Here is an 18,835-nt window from a genome sequence, read left to right as displayed (position 1 = left end):
CCATCGGGTCGTCTTCAGGGGAATAAAATGAATCAATTATTTGGTTCAAAGTACCGCAACCCTTTACTCTTTTATTTTTCTTTCTTCTTCTTCTGCAAAATGTCATTTAAAACTGCTCCTAATGAAATCTTGATTAATATATTTAGCTTACTGGACAAAAAAGATATGTATCCATTGATATACGTATGTAAACAATGGCATATGACCGTAGTCCCACTCTATTTTCAGAATATCCACATCACAAAAATACCTACCGAAAGAGATGTGACTTATATAAATGGATGCTTCACCCAAGAACTCGCTATCAGTAGTGTATATAACGAATATGGATTGGCCATTCTTAGTACACCTGATAAACCAGCCTCTCTATTATTATTTTCGTCTCTCCCAAATTTGAAAAAACTGGATCTTCAAGCTTTCAACAGGCCAGCTCACTACATGTCTATTTTGCAGGATATCACAGATACAAATATGTATTTACGGTACATCGAAGAAATTGGAATTTGCCGGATAAGTGCAGAAGATAGTGTATCACATTTTCTAGCTTGTTACAACTTCCGTAAATCGATTAGACGACTTAGAACTTATGTAAGCAGCAATGCTCTAATGTCAGCTACATCGAAAGATTTGAATTATTTTCTGCCGCAGTTTACGTGCTTGACTCAATTAACAATTACTAATCAATTCGGAGATGACATAACGTTGTTTGATATATTAATTTGCTGTGAAAATATTATAGACCTCAATTATGCTAGCAGGTGCTTGGTTCCTTTCCGAGCAAATAGTCAAGTTGGTTGTACAAGTAACAAGCATTTAAAACGTCTTACAATTTCTTCGCAAATTAACTCACCAGCGTATATCGACTATCTCCGAATCATACCGGCTTTGGAATACTTAAATTTAACTATCGTTCATTACCATGAAGAAGATGCTTTCAAATTATTTTCAGTGATTGAACCATTCGCTGATGAATTTCAAAAATTCAAGGAATTAAGAATCAATTTTAACGGTTACCTATCGTTACCAATTCCACCATCACTTACGAATGTGTTTTACAGTGTTTTATGCAAGCTAAAAGGCGATGGAAATCGGCTATATGATGCTACTCTTTGTACCCCCAGCTGTGCCACAGACAATGTTATCGCTATTCATGATGGTAAATTAAGTTTCAAATACATCTCCGAACATGAAAGGCTTATTGGTTCACACTTTATTGATAATGTAAAGAAAATTGTGAAAGGTCTAACATTTACAGAAGATCAGTTCTCTTACTGGGAAATATTAGACTATGCAAAAGAAATTCCTCGACTTGAAAAACTTTATCTCTCAACGAGACTTTTCGATTTCAGAAGCATTGGATCAGAAATTATCATTAGTTGTTCTAACCCTTGGGAGGCTTTATTGGATCAATTTCACGCTTATTCACCTAAAGCAGAAACCATCACTTTTGATCGAAATGATATTTTTTGTACCCGATCAACACGCACACTCACATGGGACCTTACAGCCTATACAAGCCTCAAAGTATTTAATTTTCATGTTAATCCTGTAAAAGCAATAGATTACGATTTTGTGTTCTTCAAATTCGAATATGACGACTTTCATTGCTACAAAAGGATTGTGTTTCATAATGATAAGAAGAAGAATATCCCAGTCACCATCAGCTCGTCCCTAGAACGTACCAACTATATCCGTAATGTCACCATCAAGCTTCATAGTCGATCAGTCAAAATAAATTGTGCGCCGAATAGTTTATTCACATTAGAATCTGTAGCATATTCGTAAACAAAAGGATCGTTTCGATTTACCGAATATAATCTTTTTAAATCTTCCTCTTATACAGCAGTAAATTTGATAAGTACTTGTATCTGTAAGCCTTAATTCCACATCTAAACTTTACACTCATTACTATCATGTATCATATCTTATCAACCTTTTCTCAATAAAGTAGAATGCAAAAGCTACAGAATTTGATTATTCTAATATTAGAAGTTATCTCACAAGATATCAAACACTGCGTTCTCTCTGGATTGGACAGCGAAATTAACTTTTTTTCAAAGGCAAGACATTATATTTTGAACAAAATTTAACTTATACTCGTTTCTGTGTGTCCAAATTCGAATTTTTGGCTGTCTAATTCGTCTCATTCTAAAACTAATAAATTGTGATGGTGAATCCCTTGTACTCTAGTTCCTATAAAATTATAGACAAATTTAACAGCTTTGCATAAACTTTCGGTTTTGAATGTGTCTCTCGCAAAAGATAGAAATCATGATTTTCACAGTTACAGCATTTGTCCGACCTATTTTAAATTTAGGAATCGGACTTGGGAATCACTCTTTTGTGCACACATGTAAAATACCAAATTCTGAAAAGTCAATTAAACTTTTACTTTTCTTTCACCCTCCACTATGTCTGACGCAAAGTATTTTCAAAGAGGTAAATAATGGCAAAGGATAAATTGAGAAAATTATTAAAGTTAGAGTAGGTAAAATCCAGGAACTTCGTGCCGAGTTAACCTCGGAAAAACGAGATCAAAAGCATCAGCGCAAAAAGACAGTGATGAAGAAAATTGTAGCCAACATGACAATGGGAAACGACATGTCTCCACTTTTCCCTGATATTCTTAACGTGATGCAAGTTCCTGTCCTGGAAATTAAAAAGATGGTCTACTTATACATCATCAACTATGCCAGAACAAAACCTGACATGGCTGTTATGGCCATCTCCATGTTTATCAAAGTAAAAACAAAATAATCCTCCCCCCAACTTCCCATACACCCCACATCCTAACAACTCTAATACTAGGACGTTGAAGACCCCAACCCTTTAATTAGAGCTTTAGCTATTCGAACAATGGGTTATATTCAAGTAGAAAAAATTGTTGATGTCTTGGTAGACCCTCTTCGACACAGTTTAAGGGATAGAGATCCCTATGTTCGTAAAACTGCGGCTACATGTGTTGCAAAATTGTACATGTATGATAGAGTCTTGGTAGAAAGTGAACATTTTGTTGATATGCTGAGAGATCTCTTGGCTGATCCTAACCCAACCGTAAGTATTGGATGAACAAGCAAATTATTTCTAATAACATCCCGCTTAGGTCGTTGCAAATGCTGTAGCTGCTTTAACAGAAATTTCTGAAAGATCCGATAGTATTCAATTGAGATTAAATCATTCAATTGCAAGCAAACTTGTAGCTGCTTTAGGTGAATGTTCAGAGTATGTAAACTGAATGTATTTTATGTAGGTATATATTAACACAATAGCTTTATAGATGGGGTCAAACATATATATTGGAAGCTCTCATGTACTACGTACCCCAAGAATCAGGCGACGCAGAAATGCTTGCCGAACGTATCTCTCCTCGATTACAGCATGCTAATTCAGCAGTCGTTTTAACAGCAACAAAAGTCATGATGTATCTTATGAACTATATGGCTAATGAAGACGAAATCAACCAATTGTGCAAAAAGTTGGGTCCTCCTTTAGTCACTCTATTAGCCTCGGGTTATGAAGTGCAATACGTAGCTTTACGTAATATTCAACTGATTATTCAACGAAGACCCGAGATTTTGAAAAATGACATCAAAGTATTTTTCTGCAAGTACGATGATCCCATCTGTGTCAAGTTGGGCAAGCTGGAAATTATCTTTAGATTAGCCAATGATAGAAACGTAGATTTAGTATTGAACGAATTGAAAGAGTAGGCTAATTATATTTAAAGAGGAAAAAAAAAAAGCGGATCCTGATTCCGTTTCCTTTTGATAGATATGCTGCCGAAGTGGACGTAGATTTTGTTAGAAAGGCTGTTAGAGCCATTGGTAGATTAGCTGTCAAACTTGAATCAGCCGCAGACCGATGTATCGCCGCATTATTAGAACTCATTCAAACCAAGGTGAATTATGTTGTTCAAGAGGCCATCATTGTGATTCGAGATATCTTCAGAAAATACCCCAATCAATACGAAAGTATTATTTCAACCCTCTGCGAAAACTTGGATGATTTGGATGAACCTGAGGCAAAAGCATCCATGATTTGGATTATTGGACAATACGCGGATAGAATTGAAAATGCCGATCAGTTATTGGACGACTTTTTATACACATTTTTGGAAGAACCTTATGAAGTCCAGTTGGCTTTATTAACAGCCACCGTCAAGTTATTTGTGCAAAGACCTACTGTTGGTCAAGAGTTAGTACCCAAGGTATTGAAATGGGCCACAGAAGAAGTTGATAACCCGGATTTACGTGATCGTGGCTATATCTACTGGCGTTTACTTTCGACAGATCCAGCAGCAGCTAAAGCAGTAGTTTTATCTGATAAACCCGCCATCACAACTGAAAGCGACAACTTGGATCCCAATTTCTTGGATGAATTGTTACTTCATGTGGGTTCTTTAGCCTCCATTTACCACAAAAGCCCTACTGCTTTTATCAATCGTTACAAACCTCGTTATTTGTTACCATCTCCTGCTCTTAAAGAGAGAAACGGAAATTTAAACACATATCAAAAACCTCAAGAACAATACCAAAAGCAACAACAAGACCAATACCAACAACAGCAACAGCAACACGAACAACAGCAACAACAACAACAGCAACAACAACAACAGCAGCAGCAAGAGCCATCTGCTCAATTTAACGACTGGAGTTACAATGCTGCCACGAGTAATAATAGAGTTGTACCTACTCAAACTAATAATCCATATTCCACTGATTTGCTGCAATAAATTCTTTATCTGTTATATCTGACCAGACGTTTCCAATAAAACAATTTTACAATATTGCTAAACATATAAAAAGTCCTATATGCATCGCTACATTGTATTAATAATTCACACATCTATGTAACTACCTACTCGACTCCAATAAACAATGACCCCCTTCAGACTTTCCCTGTGGATATAAAAACAAATTCGCTAATATTGGTTCTTCAGTAAGTATATCATATTGGGTTTTTTTCTACAGACTAGATGCGACATCGTGTTGAAAAAGATCATCTAAAAATGCATTCGAATATAAAAAAAGGTTTGAGTACAAAAATCAAGATGTTTATTAGAGAGTAAAAATATCCGTTAGATTCTTTTAGGTTGTAATGTGTAGATATGTAAATGTGAGATTCGCGGATAAATAATAATAGTAGTAAAAAGGTAAAATAGATATATAATAGTTGGTGTGTGTGTTTCATTTCGCTCGCCTCGTTTGTTGTTTATATGCAAGGAGTTTTTTTTTTTGGAGTTTTGTTTACCACTTGGTACGTTCCCAACGGTGATCGTATTTTTGATTTAAAGCAATCAATTTAACTTGCTCGCCATCCTTGATGTCTTGCCATGGGTGAGGGTTTCCTTTGTGGTTCCAGGCTACATCAGGAGCTCTACAGGCACGAGCACCAAACCAGACAGCACCAGAGAGGGCGACACCCAAAATACCGACGATAGGATAAACTTCGGGTTTCTTGGAAGCTTTGAGGAAACTAGAGAGAGCAGTCATATTGTTGTTATTGTTTTGATATTTATTGAAAGTAATAATGATCTTCTATAAAAAAAAACAATTACTGTTGTTGTATTTATATGATAATTTTTCAGGGCAAAGTCAAAAAAATCACACCACAAAAATAAAAAGTGTCATGTTCCTATGACTTATTTTCTGCCTGGAAAAATTTCATTTCTTATCGAACGATTTTTTTTTGGTGGCCTGACAATTTCTTTTCTTTCCCTTCATTGTCTCGGCCTTGTACCACATCGAAAGTAAAATGATTGGTTGATGTCAGTCTACCCATATTTTTATGGGGAACTAAAAAAATCCTGGTAATTATTGATAAAAGTAAGAAACTCATCACAGATAATATGTTGTATAGACTTTTGTTTAACATGCCATCCTTGGAAATTGTTGATACATTCCGTAACTGAGTTTGTGCTACTTTGTACTCTAAATGGCCAGGTGTTAGATTGAGGCGCTATAAAGTTAGATCCGATGCATCATAATTTTACATGTCTTAATAATATATCATTGCATGCATTAAGAGCGCTACAATACGCATAAATAATACGTCCGCATACTGTTCCTGGGATTACCTTGTTTAAGTTAAGAAAAAAGTACCTCCGCTGTCATTTTTATAATGCATAGCCACCGCCACCATGGCTGACTTGCAAAATGACTTCCGTACCTAACTTTAGCGAAAAAATATCGCATCATTTATCAACCACCGACTTATATGCCGTTCGTCTGTGTCAACCAATAAAATGCTACACCTGTCTGTGCTTTATATTATCACAATTCTGACTCGATCCATTTTTTCGTACGATATTAGAAAGCTGTTTGCTATATTCAATTTGTCTGTTAAAATTTTAGTAGCACTACCAATTCCTGTTGTTCATACAGACGTCCGTTGCCACAAAATTCTAGCAAGGCTAAACGAAACACTAAAATGCCCACGTTTACTTTCTTAAAAACCAGAATTATGACATCATGCTACCTTTCTAGATTTTAACTCATAAACTCTATTTTTATTTTGTCGCAGTGTAACTGAACTGGCACACGGTCTATCTTTAACACATGCAATTGATTGCAAATAATCTGGGTTAATTTATGTGTGAAAAAAACAGACAACATATTTCTCTAATATAAATTAAAGTTACTTCTGCCACGCACACGATGCAGTCAAACCTATGGCATTAGGCGTTTTCATAAAAATAAGTAGCGGAAAGGCTGGGATAACATGGCTGGGGGTAACTCAGACCTTTGGATATTTATTCTTTAGCAGCCAATACACATATACTTAACTAAAACACTGTTATTCAATATACCAGTCAATACGTTTTGAATCCAAAGACGGCGTTGTTGCTGTCCCATTTATTTAAAACTTTGGCATGAATCTATGGACATATTCAGTAGGTGGTCAATAAAATTCATGGGGATAGACCACAGTTGTCAAACTTAAATAATATATATGGCAATTGGGTAATTTTCACTATAAAAGCTTTACGAGCAATGTTGTTTGAAAGGGCTAATCATATGCTTTTCTTTCTATTAACTATTTGAATTTCGTAAAAAGCTAAATATTCGACACTTGAAAACAGTTATGTCTCCTCATTTGAACAATTATTGCTAAAATATTGTATATACTTTGAAAATGAAATAACAACTCTAACTAAGTGAATCCCTACAATTTGCAGTATCAGGATGACGATTTGATTAATTTATTATATTAATAAAAAAAAAATTATCAAAAACAATAAAAAAAGAAAATACATGCATTATTGCATATGTCTGTGTCATTGCCTTTTATTTATTGTGAATGTTTGTCATGTTGAAATTGTATCATTCTAAAATTAAGAAGCATTCTTCAAGTCTAAAGATGATTCTGCTTGACCACAAGTTATACGTCAGGACAACCCAGGTCCTCCTCGGAGAAGAGGCAATGGACAAAGTCACTTATAAAAGAAATCAGGCTAGCTTCTCTTCCTCCTCCAAGCCCTAAAAAAAAGAGACGTTGTCACACAAGTTGAACAAATAGAGCATGACGGTATGAATGTGCTCGATTCAGATATTTCTTTGGCAACGAGAGGTTTGCTTCTAATCCCAATGACCTCACACCCAGGAAAAGAACAATCATCTCTGCTAGCCTTTCCTCAATTCTCGATCCGACTGACAAATCCTTTGGCTCCCAAAGGTCCATATTCACCGCAAAGCAACGGGAGTATGTAAATGCGTATTTTGATAAAAGGCTTGTAATCAAAAACCATGTACTTGATGATGAGATTCCCAATACAATCAGGATTGTTCAGAATATACTGAACCTATCAGCTGACTATGAATGTGCCATTGAATACGTAAACAAATTGAAGCAAAAGTACAGCAAGTCAGGCAGGCTCAAAGCAGCAAATCATAAAATCTTTAAGCATATTCGCAATATAATGGATAATTACAGTCATTTGCTTCACCATAATGAAAAGAAGACAATCCGAGAAAACGAGTATTTGTGCTTGATTTGGTCTTATATACTTGAACAGCTTTTCCCACCAAAAGGAATAGTTCATGTTGTTGCTGGCGAGTCCGATAATGCATATTCTACTGAAAGCAAAAAGAAGAAATACCCTGAAGCAAAGTCAGTACATGGGTTTAAGATTGATATAAGGCTTATTGTAGAAGTTGAAGAAGAAGAGAATGACGTTGCTGTTGGTGAATGCACCAAGAATAATGACAACAACAAAGCAATCAACGACAACGGAAAGCTGCTTAGAAAGTGCAAAGATACCATCGATGGATTAGTTTACAATTTGAGAAACGTGGATGATGAATTCATGTCGTATATGATTCAAATAACTGCTTCCTCCTGTTTGCTCTCGACGATGCATCTCACCGTAAATGGCTTATACGTTTCAAAGCATAGACATACATTCAATATACCTCATAGCTTTGATGATCTCTCAAGCCTATCAGACACGTTATCCCAACTGTTGACAATAAAAAGAGAGCTTCAATTAGTTACAGACAAAATAATCAAAGAAAGGAAGAAGACACGCACCGTAGAAGACTTTTTTGATTGACACAAAATGTCTATTATCAATGATCGACGTATGTTTTTGCTGTACCTGGTACAATCATCTTCGAGATCTAGTCTTTTACAATGCCAAATTCAATACTTTGGTCCTCCCCCTCCAACACGCCATTGAGGCATGGTATATATAAGCCAAAAATCATAGGATGTCTACTTGCTGTTTCCTTGCTATAAATATTATAATATTGGACATTGACAAGCTTAATTCGTCTATACTTGTTAGTAGCACCTTCTTCAAACTGTTCTTGCTCTGGTTGCTCTGGTGTCTCTGGTTTCTCTGTTGATGTACTTGTCTCATTGGTAAATATTGGTGTTGAATGGAGAAAGCCAAAGCATCGGTGTGACACTGTTAATACTTGGTATCGAGGAGGATTGTACCAGGTACAGCAAAACCAGAAGTCGATCATTGATAATAGGCATTTTGTGTCGATTAAATGAGTCTTCTGCTGTGTGTGTCTTCTTCATTTCTTTAATTACTTTTTCTGCAACTAATTGAAGCTCTCTTTTCATTGTCAACAGTTGGGATAACGTGTCTGATAGGCTTGAGAGATCATCAAAGCTATGAGGTATATTGAATGTATGTCTATGCTTTGAAACGTATAAGCCATTTACGGTGAGATGCATCGTCGAGAGCAAACAGGAGGAAGCAGTTATTTGAATCATATACGACATGAATTCATCATCCACGTTTCTCAAATTGTAAACTAATCCATCGATGGTATCTTTGCACTTTCTAAGCAGCTTTCCGTTGTCGTTGATTGCTTTGTTGTTGTCATTATTCTTGGTGCATTCACCAACAGCAACGTCATTCTCTTCTTCTTCAACTTCTACAATAAGCCTTATATCAATCTTAAACCCATGTACTGACTTTGCTTCAGGGTATTTCTTCTTTTTGCTTTCAGTAGAATATGCATTATCGGACTCGCCAGCAACAACATGAACTATTCCTTTTGGTGGGAAAAGCTGTTCAAGTATATAAGACCAAATCAAGCACAAATACTCGTTTTCTCGGATTGTCTTCTTTTCATTATGGTGAAGCAAATGACTGTAATTATCCATTATATTGCGAATATGCTTAAAGATTTTATGATTTGCTGCTTTGAGCCTGCCTGACTTGCTGTACTTTTGCTTCAATTTGTTTACGTATTCAATGGCACATTCATAGTCAGCTGATAGGTTCAGTATATTCTGGACAATCCTGATTGTATTGGGAATCTCATCATCAAGTACATGGTTTTTGATTACAAGCCTTTTATCAAAATACGCATTTACATACACCCGTTACTTTGCGGTGAATATGGACCTTTGGGAGCCAAAGGATTTGTCAGTCGGATCGAGAATTGAGGAAAGGCCAGCAGAGATGATTGTTTTTTTCCTGGGTGTGAGGTCATTGGGATTAGAAGCAAACCTCTCGTTGCCAAAGAAATATCTGAATCAAGCACATTCATACCGTCATGCTCTATTTGTTCAACTTGTGTGACAACGTCTCTTTTTTTAGGGCTTGGAGGAGGAGGAGGAGAAGCTAGTCTGATTTCTTTTATAAGTAGCTCTGCCCATTGCCTCTTTTTCGAGGAGGACCTGGGTCTTCCGGACGTATAACTTGTGGTCAAGCGGAATCATCTTTAGGACTGAAGAGTACTTCTCCCAAAATATAGAAATTACAGGACTTTTCTTTTTCAAGAGGCTCATCATTGTGGTTATCTGATTCTTAACTTTAGGTAGATGAATCAAAGCTGCTTGGAGAAGCTCTAAATCTCTCACAATCTTCAGTGCTGCTTGCTTCATATTAATAGCCGGTACTTCCTCCACAAGTTTTAAAAAATAATCAATGACGTTCCAGTTGTAGATAACCTGGTTCACCCGGCATGCTATATAATTTATGTTAGAGCGTGTGCCATTTCTTTTTTCTGTGCTTTGAGCCTTACCAGATAAAACAATCTTTTCTTGGATACTCTTCTAAGCAGTATCTTTACTGATGTCACCCATAATTGCGTGTTTAACAAACTTGAATGAGAAAGGCAAAGATGGGAAGAATAAAAAAAATTATATATTTTTGATCATCCGCCTTGTGCTAGCGACGGCCCACTCGATTTTCTGCCCCAAAGCTTACAGCTGGTATCGGGGAGGTCTTTGTTATATAGAATATATTATCTTTAGCCTTGACAGTGAGAAATTGAGGTGTATCTTTTTTTAAAAAAGAAGTAATATTTTAGCTTTTTTTTTTTTTTTTTTTTTTTTTTTTTTTTTTTTTTAAAAAAAAAAAAAAGACAAAAGTCGTCATTAACTAACCTTTTCACATTATTTATTGCTTCTGTTTAAAAAGATAGTATTATACAGGAGCATGTATAAATAAGAATGATACAAAAAAATGAAGAGAAGAAGGAAAGGAAAAAGTGTTTGAACGGGTTTTATTTTTAGACTGATTAAAAATCGTGTGAACGAGTTAAACAAGAGCAGGTTTATGTCAGGATGATTTAATTGATTATTTAATCAAAAAATTGTGTGAACTAGACTTATATATACAAGAGCTGGCTTATGTCAGGATGATTTCATTGTTTATCAAATGAGCCATAACGTTTCAGCCTTTTTATATAATAGAAACATCTGCAGACACCCCCAATATTATATAGAGGCAATTTAATACTTGCTAAATACCCATCAGCATTTCAGTAACAGCATGTACCATCAGTGAAGCATGATTTGGATGTCAACTGAAGTAAACGTTTTTCTTAGTTGTGAAAAAAAAATCATGTGATTTAAGAAAAATTTAAAAAGACATTCTCGAGCGAAAGATGTTATTCGAGATGGCTAACACACATGTCATATCTTGAAAAAGAATAGTAAAGGAGATTCCTCAATTAACTACAATTATTCTTTTGGATATCATCATTTAAGTACTACTAAAATCAAGTGAAAAGTCTCTTGTCTGATTGGGTTTAATTATTTCCAAAACTATGTGGGCAATAAACGTATCGTATAAATTCAAATATGACGGCCTATTTACTTAGCAATTCCTTTGAACTCTAAACTTGATGATTAACAGACCCATAAAAAGAAAACGTCGTTATTTTAAGGACCCTTTCATTTTATATCTTACAAAAAAAAAACAGATGTTTCTGTGTCGTTCTAACTCGGATTTACTGTCAGCGGCTTGAAAAGAAATCGAATTTGTTGGTTTCTCTGCTACATTTAACCACGTAATGCAATTAGTATCAATATCATTTCAGGGGTCTTTTGTAATATAATACCCTTAATTTTGGTTTAGTTACAGTTTAGAGTCGAGGAATCCTGGACTAAAAAATAAGTAAACTATACATTATACTGACAAAAAAATGCGACTAGTATCTACCTTTTTGATTACAGTTGGTACCTTCAGTCAAATTCACTGTAAAGGTAAACAAGTCCTTATTGCCAAACTACAATTTAATGCTCAAGAGTCAACATGATTTAGGGGTATATCTGTCAATAACATAACCCATCCCTTTTCATGCTAGCTTCTTTTAACAAGAAAGGCAATACGGGTCCTATTTTTTTTTTTTTGCAGATCCAAACAAGACGGACATTCAAGTTTAAATATGACGGGTGTCTTAGTAAGACTCCTGTGGCAATGAGTTTTAGGACTCTGATGGGCTAAATGGAGAAGCCAATGAATAGTTAATACCATTTTTATTTTTGTACATATGCAATGTACTCCTAGAAGTTATTCATGTGCCAATATTTTTTCTTTTTTTCTATAAAAGCCTTTTGTTTAAACTCTTAATAAACTTTACATTTAAAAAAAAAAAAATATGATCCACAAATACGCAATTTTTGTAGTACTAGTCATTGGCTTCTTTTGGTTGACAGAAGGGTCCCCACTTCCAGAAGGTGATGGTGGCGTTGTTAGGGGAGAGTTTCACTACGATAAAAAGATTGTGTCGCTCCAACAAGAAAAAGCAAATCCTCATAACGAACAGCTCTCTAAAAGAAGGATACGCAAACACTACAATTCTATCATAAATTAGAACACATTTAAGACCCATGTGTTGAAATATCTACAAGACTTTTCAATGTGCCCATTTGGTCCTTTCCTTTTATCGTTTCGTAAATAGTCATTTTAAAATCCATCAATTTCTGTCATTAAATATAATCATATCATCATTTCATAATTATATCTCAGTGTACATGTGAGCAATTGGGTTTTTGCCAAGATAAAATTGAAGGAGAATTTCCTTTTGGACATCAACGGCTTTTTTTTTTGTCATCTGGTGTTGAACATGCCCGTTTAAATTTGTAATGGCGCCCCCTTCTTTTTTTTTTTTTTTTTTTTTTTTTTTTTTTTTGACCTCTAGCATCGATTTAGACATTTCCAGTCTGCTCCTGAACAAGGAGGGTCTCTTCATATTTGTAACAATTACCTAGTCATATGCACCCATGACATATATATTATTTGCATAATTTACTGGGGATTTATTTAAATAAAAACGATATTGCTGTAATCTCAGTTAAAAGTTGACAATATATCTTGCCTAAAAAACAATGATTGATTAGTACAACTAGTAAATATATGTGAAGTGGATGCATACTTGTTCAATTTAACAACTATCTCAGCAGGAATCTTGTAATCAATTAAAGCAACAAATGACATTACTGTTACGGCCTCTTTCTTGATCTTGGCGATATTCTATGTTCAGGTATTAGTACAAAAGATGATTGGTTGAGGTTCGAATGTGAAATATCGTATAACGTACCATTTGGTTAATATTATGTAAATTGAGATTATGTTTAGAATATTTATCACAGAGTTTAGAGTACGATTCCATTACTATGATCAATACATAATCAATGTGCTTGCGGATACTGTATGGAGTACTATTATTAAATCTTGCTGTAGCTATTTGAATATCACTAAAGTCGCTACTCTCGGGGAATATATTTGTTGATTTGATAAGCTACAAATATCGTAAGTATTTCGCAAATTATAGACAATTAGTATTTATGTTATAATTTTACCTCGACCACTTGTTCATATTCGTGTCTTTCATAATGGAGAGTTGCTTTAAGAATTTTAAGAAGAGTGTGATTCACGATCAACACATCCGAGTCACAACTGTTATTTGCTCCGCTTTCATAACTCTGCAAAGTCGAAACACAGAAATCAATTAATTGATGGTCTACTTGGTGGCCTTCTATTTTTCCTAATTTGATGCACATGTTCAACGTGTGGTCTAATTGGAAGTTTAAAACTTGTAAGGCTTCTGTGTAGTTTCCACTGGATACATAAACATTGACTGCATCGGTATATTTTCCTCTGCGTTGAAACTTTTGAGCAATAGGTGACAGGATGGTGTTTCTATAAAGTTCGCTCTCGTACATGGGGATACCGAATAGTGGTTTATATGGAGCAATCGATCCCTGTTGTAATGGCGCATAATTTTTATCGACAGATCTAATTATGCTCTTGTAATCAGTACGGCCTGCGATGTAATTGGCAATATATTCGCGGCAGATAGTCGTCATATCCTCGTTTGAGTAAAGAGTGATAAGGTATAAATATTGGAGTGCAAACTCGGCTTGATCAGATACGAATAGACGCACGTATTGATTAATAATACGAGCAAAGTTTAAACTAACATTGCCATCAGGTTCCGTAACCACTGATAAAGTAATAGTCAGCATACAAATGTTTTAGTTTGTGATTTGCACTTACATAAATCAACGGTGTAGCCCAGAGGATCACTTGGTATACGAATCAAACCATAATAGGCGAAACTGATAGCAAAGTGTACAGCCTCTAATCTGAACTCTTCCAACTTGTGTAGATAATCAATGGCCTAAAAGCAAAAATACCAAGTTTTAGTACATATACATTTTTTTTTTCATCGAATATTTCTATACCCTTTCAAATTGCAGAGACAATAAAAGAACCTTAAAGTAAAACCAAGGGTTTTTACCGTTGGGATCGAAATGCGTAGATCCATATGCTGTAATTTTCTTTTGGAAATCAGATAGTCTGTATCTCTTCTCATGCACACTTTCACGGACTAAAGAAAGCTCCAACCACAAGTAATCCTCCGCTGTTCTAATGACAGCAGGAATATTTGCCTTCTCTACTTCGCATCGACCAATAACCTTATACAAAAGGATCTTGTAAGGATCATATCTGACATTTCCATACACCATTTCCTGGTACTTTTCGAGTAATTTTTTGCTGGTTTCGTCTGATACGCTATTTATAAAAAGTGTGTTAAGTTTTAACTCGCGTAGAAAAAAAAGAGGGGGGGGGGAACACTCACGTCTTATCCGAAGATTTCAAATATTCTTTTAAAGCAGGAGGAAATTCAGGTGATTCGTGAAACGAGTTTACATGCTTTTCAACAAACCCCAGAGCCAAATCTGAATGTCCACTTCGAATCAAGAGATAAGTAAATAACCATATAGGATATTCTTGGTCAACTTCGAACATTGGATCTACCCAACTTGCGTTCTTCATAAAGATCAATTTCATAAATGAATAGATACGATGCATCAACGATGGGCAACCACCAACTTTTGCTTCTGAAGCATTGTTGTTTAACGTATCGTTCATAAATGTTTGATATCTATAGTAACATAATTTTAGTTAACTAAACTGACAGCGTGTAAAAAAAAATAGCTTACTCTGTTTCCAACCAACGTTTCGATGAAGCAATCCAAACACGGCAATCATGGACAAATTCACCACCCACGCGATGGTTATTTCCCTTTGATTCATTAGCAATAGATGATACGATACTCCAAGAATCTGCCCGAGATCTTTCCTGTGATTTATCGCATTGGGTTGAAGTGGATAAAGTTTTACACTTATTGATGATTGGGAATTTTTCAGACAATAAGCGGCTGTCATTTAATTGCTTGATTATTTTTGCATAGCTGATGGTTTTATTATTCATATCCTGGATTTTCTGAGAGGGAAAATACATGTATTTAACGCTACGCTGAAAAGCATTTTACAAATAAATAAAAATACCTTATCCTTTACTCCTGTCGTAAATCCAAACTTTTTATCTTCTTCCTCATAATCCCACTCCTCTAAAATTTGACGTTTTTCATATTTCCAATCAGAATGCAAGTTGTCATCTAATCGATCTAAAAGATTCGTCCTGGTCTACAAAAAAAAAAAAAAAAAAAAAAAAAAAAAATAGGCTCGACATTTAATTGATAAAATAAGTCTATAGGATACAAAATACTCACGATACTATTGGATTCTTCTACCGTGGCAATGACAATGTTTTCATTCACCTGCTTTAAATAAGACTATAGTACAGTTTTAGACAACTTCTTCAAACTTGGTTTATGTCTATTGTGGTATACCTCAACATCGTTGGTTGGTACTTTTTTTTTTGGTTGAAATGTAACTCGAGTGTCAATGGAGTTCAATTTCTCGATCGTTCCCTGTGTGTTTGTACCACTTTGTGCTAAAAAATAATGCCTAAAGTGAGGGTTCAAAGTGAGAAACTTGCTCCATAATCAAAATATCTCCAACACTCACGCAGTGGCGTCAAGACCTTGTCCAGTATTGAATTTTGATTTTAATAAAAAGGATTCAGAGGCAATTTGCCCCAACTCTCGTTGTAATTTAGAACTATCATTGTTTTCATTAGAATCGACAAGTGATTTCGAGTCTTGCAGAAGCTTTTCGAACAACTTTGAAGACATTTTGTGCAGAAAATAAAAAAAAGAAAAAGAAACTGAACACCTGTAACAAACGCCAGTCTTTTTTTCGCGACGTTAAATCCCCCACAAAGCGCGGGGCAGTCACTATTACCGCTCTGCATACTTGACCTTTCCCAATGTGTTCTTAAATCATGGAGTTTAATACAGGTCTTTTATTTTAATCTTCCAACGCTTCAAACAAAGTAATCGAATAAAAGAACTAGCTATTTAATGGTTTATTTGAAATAAATAGTTATACATAACGAAGAAAAAAGCCCTCTACTTTTGCCAAGTAAAAACCACAAGGATTTTCCCCTATTTACAAAAGTAAAGGGCAAAAATAATAGAAGTTCGGTTGGAACAGCACCAGTCCACTTGCTTCTGCCAAGCGCGAAGGTATATTGTAAAGATGTTCTTTTGACTGATTTTTGGGTCAAAGGAAGGACAGGGCAAACCAAGAATGACGGAGTAAGCGCCAGAAAAGGCCATAGGTGCTGCGGAGAGTGTATCTCTCCCATGAGTGGCTTGATTTAAAGCAGCTGATGGACAATGTGGATTGCGACATATGAAAGAGCCATTTACAGTCTTGATCTTGTCTTGCCCTTGCTTTTTCTTGATTCTTTTGTACGAATGCTGGAGTTTTTTGAAAGCAAAAGATACATGTTTGTGATGTGTTATGTTCGTTAGCGATACAAACAGCTGTATATCTTGAATGCTGTTTTGGTTTCCACAAACCCACCATAGCAGCTGAATCCTTTTAATCTTGAACCTACACCGTATCCTCTATCACCAACAAACATGATCTTTTTCATGCTTATGATGGGTGACACATGATATCTTTCTTTTTGACAAAGCCGATGGGCCAACTTTTGCCTCTGGAGCTCCTTTGTTCTTTTTTTTTTTTAGAAAATTATAAAGATTGCGGAGTGTATCTATGTTTGGAAACATGATTTGCTTCTATTCGCTCACTTCGTTTGCTGGAAAGACGTTTTTCTTATTGATTCTTTCGGATGTGATAGTAAGATAATTCTAGCTTTCAAGTGATTTTGCTGTTTCCACCTGCGATATTACGGCTGCGACTAGTCTTTGCTATACGGTGAAGACCACCAGGTTGGGCTCCCAGGTTTTGGCTGGGATTGCTATAAGTCATATAATTCCTATTAGTGTCTCAAATATGTACATAAGTCATTACCAACTAACCTTTTAACAAAAAAAAATAAGTATGTATGAAAGAAAGATTGGTTCATCTTTTGGTGGGAAGGAACAAGGGAAAAAAAGTATGAGAATGGATTTTATATGTAGATTGATAAATAAGCGCTGGATTATGTCAGGATGATTTAATCATCAAACCTCCATCACCGTTCATACCCAAGAATGCATTTTTTGTCAACGTCTTATTTCTCTTCATGAATGCATGTCACTATATAGTGAATTGTGCAGCTAGTTAGAAGAACAAACCTGCTAAAAGGTAGGTATATTCAATGCCATTGTTTAAGCTTATATTTGTTCTGGTAATGAGTCTTTTTTATTATTATTATGTTGGTACATGTACGCTTTAACTTTATGCCTGTTTTACGGCTTCAGAATTTTAAGATCTTTCGGGCAACGTTTGATGAAAGGCCTTAGTCCTTTTTCTTATTCTTGGGGTCTGGATGGAGAAAGTCCCATACTTTTTTATTCTTCATATTACTACATTTGAAATGACCTCAGCCAATCAATTCTAGTTATTTTTATTTTTCAGCAAAATAAAAAAAAAGTCGTGTGTGAAGAACATCTGCGTTTACAACTTTTTTAATTTAACGCGTTATACTTTCCCTTTCCCCAAACCAGATGCGCTCTTTAAGAAAAGATCAAATGTCAAAGTGGTTTGGATTAAGGTAAATTTTGGTGTCTTAAGTTTTCTCCCTGTGTTTCTTTGACCTCTCATTGTTGTGTACTTCTTGAACAATCAGATTGGGGAATAGAAGTGCAGGTACGGTTTACTTGTGTAGGGGAGCTATTCCAAACACTGGCTCTATAGGTAAGAATAACACGTAACTTTGTTGAAAGCTAGCTCACCATTTTAATTCAACTCAAATTGGGATTTAAAAGAAAAGAAGTTCCCGGATACATTCGTTCGTACCCATGAAATTTGCTTCAACAAGGGATGTTATCTATTTGATCCTATCGCTGATGCCAACAAAATTGCTTGTCCCGAATGCGGCGCTTCGAAACAGTTCAAATCTGTGGTCAGGATGGTTGATATTGGCGATCATGTTAGTCGTATGCTTGCATATGATGAGTTTCGTGGTGAAGTTGAGCAATACCGGGAAGTAATTGAAGCAAGAACAGACCAAGATCCTTACACAGACTTCTTCTCTGGTTCCACCTACCAAGAGCTTCGTTCCAGAGGTCTATTTTCTGGTAAGCATGATATTGCAATTGTTCTTTGTGTTGACGGGTTTACGTCGCATGTATCAAACGAAAGTATGGTTATGATCCATGCAATCATTCCAAGTATTGATCCCTCGATCAGGTAATATGTTATCTCTATGCGCATTTTATAACTGGTTTTGACCTTTCACAACTAATAGATATACGGATGATTACACATTCCAGA

At 35.5% G+C, this 18,835-nt stretch overlaps 9 protein-coding genes across 9 annotated transcripts; 5 read left to right on the top strand and 4 right to left on the bottom strand.

Moving 5' to 3' along the window:
• Nucleotides 1–76: 76 nt before the first annotated feature.
• EV154DRAFT_526399 (uncharacterized protein) lies at nucleotides 77–1,956 on the top strand. The gene has a single exon (XM_051603387.1). The coding sequence runs from the start codon at nucleotides 100–102 to the stop codon at nucleotides 1,783–1,785; it is 1,686 nt and encodes a 561-aa protein (XP_051452237.1). The 5' UTR covers nucleotides 77–99; the 3' UTR covers nucleotides 1,786–1,956.
• Nucleotides 1,957–2,411: 455 nt separating this feature from the next.
• Nucleotides 2,412–2,757, top strand: EV154DRAFT_429970 (Clathrin/coatomer adaptor, adaptin-like protein; the record flags this gene model as incomplete). The annotated part of the gene is made up of 2 exons (XM_051596507.1): nucleotides 2,412–2,439; nucleotides 2,486–2,757. The coding sequence occupies 2 exons, from the start codon at nucleotides 2,412–2,414 to the stop codon at nucleotides 2,755–2,757; spliced, it is 300 nt and encodes a 99-aa protein (XP_051452236.1).
• A 99-nt stretch (nucleotides 2,758–2,856) lies between these two features.
• On the top strand, nucleotides 2,857–4,732 carry EV154DRAFT_429984 (adaptin N terminal region-domain-containing protein; the record flags this gene model as incomplete). Its single annotated transcript, XM_051596510.1, has 4 exons — nucleotides 2,857–3,054; nucleotides 3,104–3,222; nucleotides 3,278–3,706; nucleotides 3,772–4,732. 4 exons carry the CDS (start codon nucleotides 2,857–2,859, stop codon nucleotides 4,730–4,732), a joined length of 1,707 nt encoding a protein of 568 aa, XP_051452235.1.
• A 299-nt stretch (nucleotides 4,733–5,031) lies between these two features.
• EV154DRAFT_526397 (NADH-ubiquinone reductase complex 1 MLRQ subunit-domain-containing protein) lies at nucleotides 5,032–5,540 on the bottom strand. Its single transcript, XM_051603386.1, has one exon. It carries the CDS (start codon nucleotides 5,490–5,492, stop codon nucleotides 5,247–5,249), a length of 246 nt encoding a protein of 81 aa, XP_051452234.1. The 5' UTR covers nucleotides 5,493–5,540; the 3' UTR covers nucleotides 5,032–5,246.
• A 2,075-nt stretch (nucleotides 5,541–7,615) lies between these two features.
• On the top strand, nucleotides 7,616–7,867 carry EV154DRAFT_403525 (uncharacterized protein; the record flags this gene model as incomplete). The annotated part of the gene is made up of 1 exon (XM_051595325.1): nucleotides 7,616–7,867. A coding segment is annotated over one exon (252 nt), but the record flags the coding sequence as incomplete, so codon positions are not given.
• Nucleotides 7,868–8,014: 147 nt separating this feature from the next.
• Nucleotides 8,015–8,383, top strand: EV154DRAFT_396919 (uncharacterized protein; the record flags this gene model as incomplete). Its single annotated transcript, XM_051595200.1, has 1 exon — nucleotides 8,015–8,383. A coding segment is annotated over one exon (369 nt), but the record flags the coding sequence as incomplete, so codon positions are not given.
• Nucleotides 8,384–9,156: 773 nt separating this feature from the next.
• EV154DRAFT_402888 (uncharacterized protein) lies at nucleotides 9,157–9,525 on the bottom strand (the record flags this gene model as incomplete). Its single annotated transcript, XM_051595314.1, has 1 exon — nucleotides 9,157–9,525. A coding segment is annotated over one exon (369 nt), but the record flags the coding sequence as incomplete, so codon positions are not given.
• Nucleotides 9,526–10,056: 531 nt separating this feature from the next.
• EV154DRAFT_429997 (uncharacterized protein) lies at nucleotides 10,057–10,401 on the bottom strand (the record flags this gene model as incomplete). The annotated part of the gene is made up of 1 exon (XM_051596511.1): nucleotides 10,057–10,401. A coding segment is annotated over one exon (345 nt), but the record flags the coding sequence as incomplete, so codon positions are not given.
• A 2,572-nt stretch (nucleotides 10,402–12,973) lies between these two features.
• Nucleotides 12,974–16,272, bottom strand: EV154DRAFT_74713 (Nup93/Nic96-domain-containing protein). Its single transcript, XM_051607756.1, has 12 exons — nucleotides 16,073–16,272; nucleotides 15,895–16,012; nucleotides 15,775–15,837; nucleotides 15,551–15,688; nucleotides 15,202–15,485; nucleotides 14,838–15,143; nucleotides 14,440–14,770; nucleotides 14,252–14,375; nucleotides 13,555–14,198; nucleotides 13,293–13,493; nucleotides 13,128–13,225; nucleotides 12,974–13,070 (listed from the first exon to the last, which is right to left on the bottom strand). The coding sequence occupies exons 1-12, from the start codon at nucleotides 16,237–16,239 to the stop codon at nucleotides 13,043–13,045; spliced, it is 2,502 nt and encodes an 833-aa protein (XP_051452229.1). The 5' UTR covers nucleotides 16,240–16,272; the 3' UTR covers nucleotides 12,974–13,042.
• Between the last annotated feature and the right edge of the window lie 2,563 nt (nucleotides 16,273–18,835).

The sequence above is a fragment of the Mucor mucedo genome (assembly GCF_025094135.1).
Source record: "Mucor mucedo strain NRRL 3635 chromosome Unknown EV154scaffold_152, whole genome shotgun sequence".
NCBI lineage: Eukaryota > Fungi > Mucoromycota > Mucoromycetes > Mucorales > Mucoraceae > Mucor > Mucor mucedo.
This window is presented reverse-complemented; position numbering and strand designations above follow the sequence as displayed.

Coding starts and splice junctions, on each gene's coding strand:
- EV154DRAFT_526399 (XM_051603387.1), top strand. CDS start 100: ATGTCATTTAAAACTGCTCCTAATGAAATCTTGATTAATATATTTAGC.
- EV154DRAFT_526397 (XM_051603386.1), bottom strand. CDS start 5,492: ATGACTGCTCTCTCTAGTTTCCTCAAAGCTTCCAAGAAACCCGAAGTT.
- EV154DRAFT_74713 (XM_051607756.1), bottom strand. CDS start 16,239: ATGTCTTCAAAGTTGTTCGAAAAGCTTCTGCAAGACTCGAAATCACTT. Junction 15,689..15,774: donor TAGAAGAATCCAATAGTATC/GTGAGTATTTTG, acceptor TTTTTTTTGTAG/ACCAGGACGAATCTTTTAGA. Junction 15,144..15,201: donor AAACGTTGGTTGGAAACAGA/GTAAGCTATTTT, acceptor ATGTTACTATAG/ATATCAAACATTTATGAACG.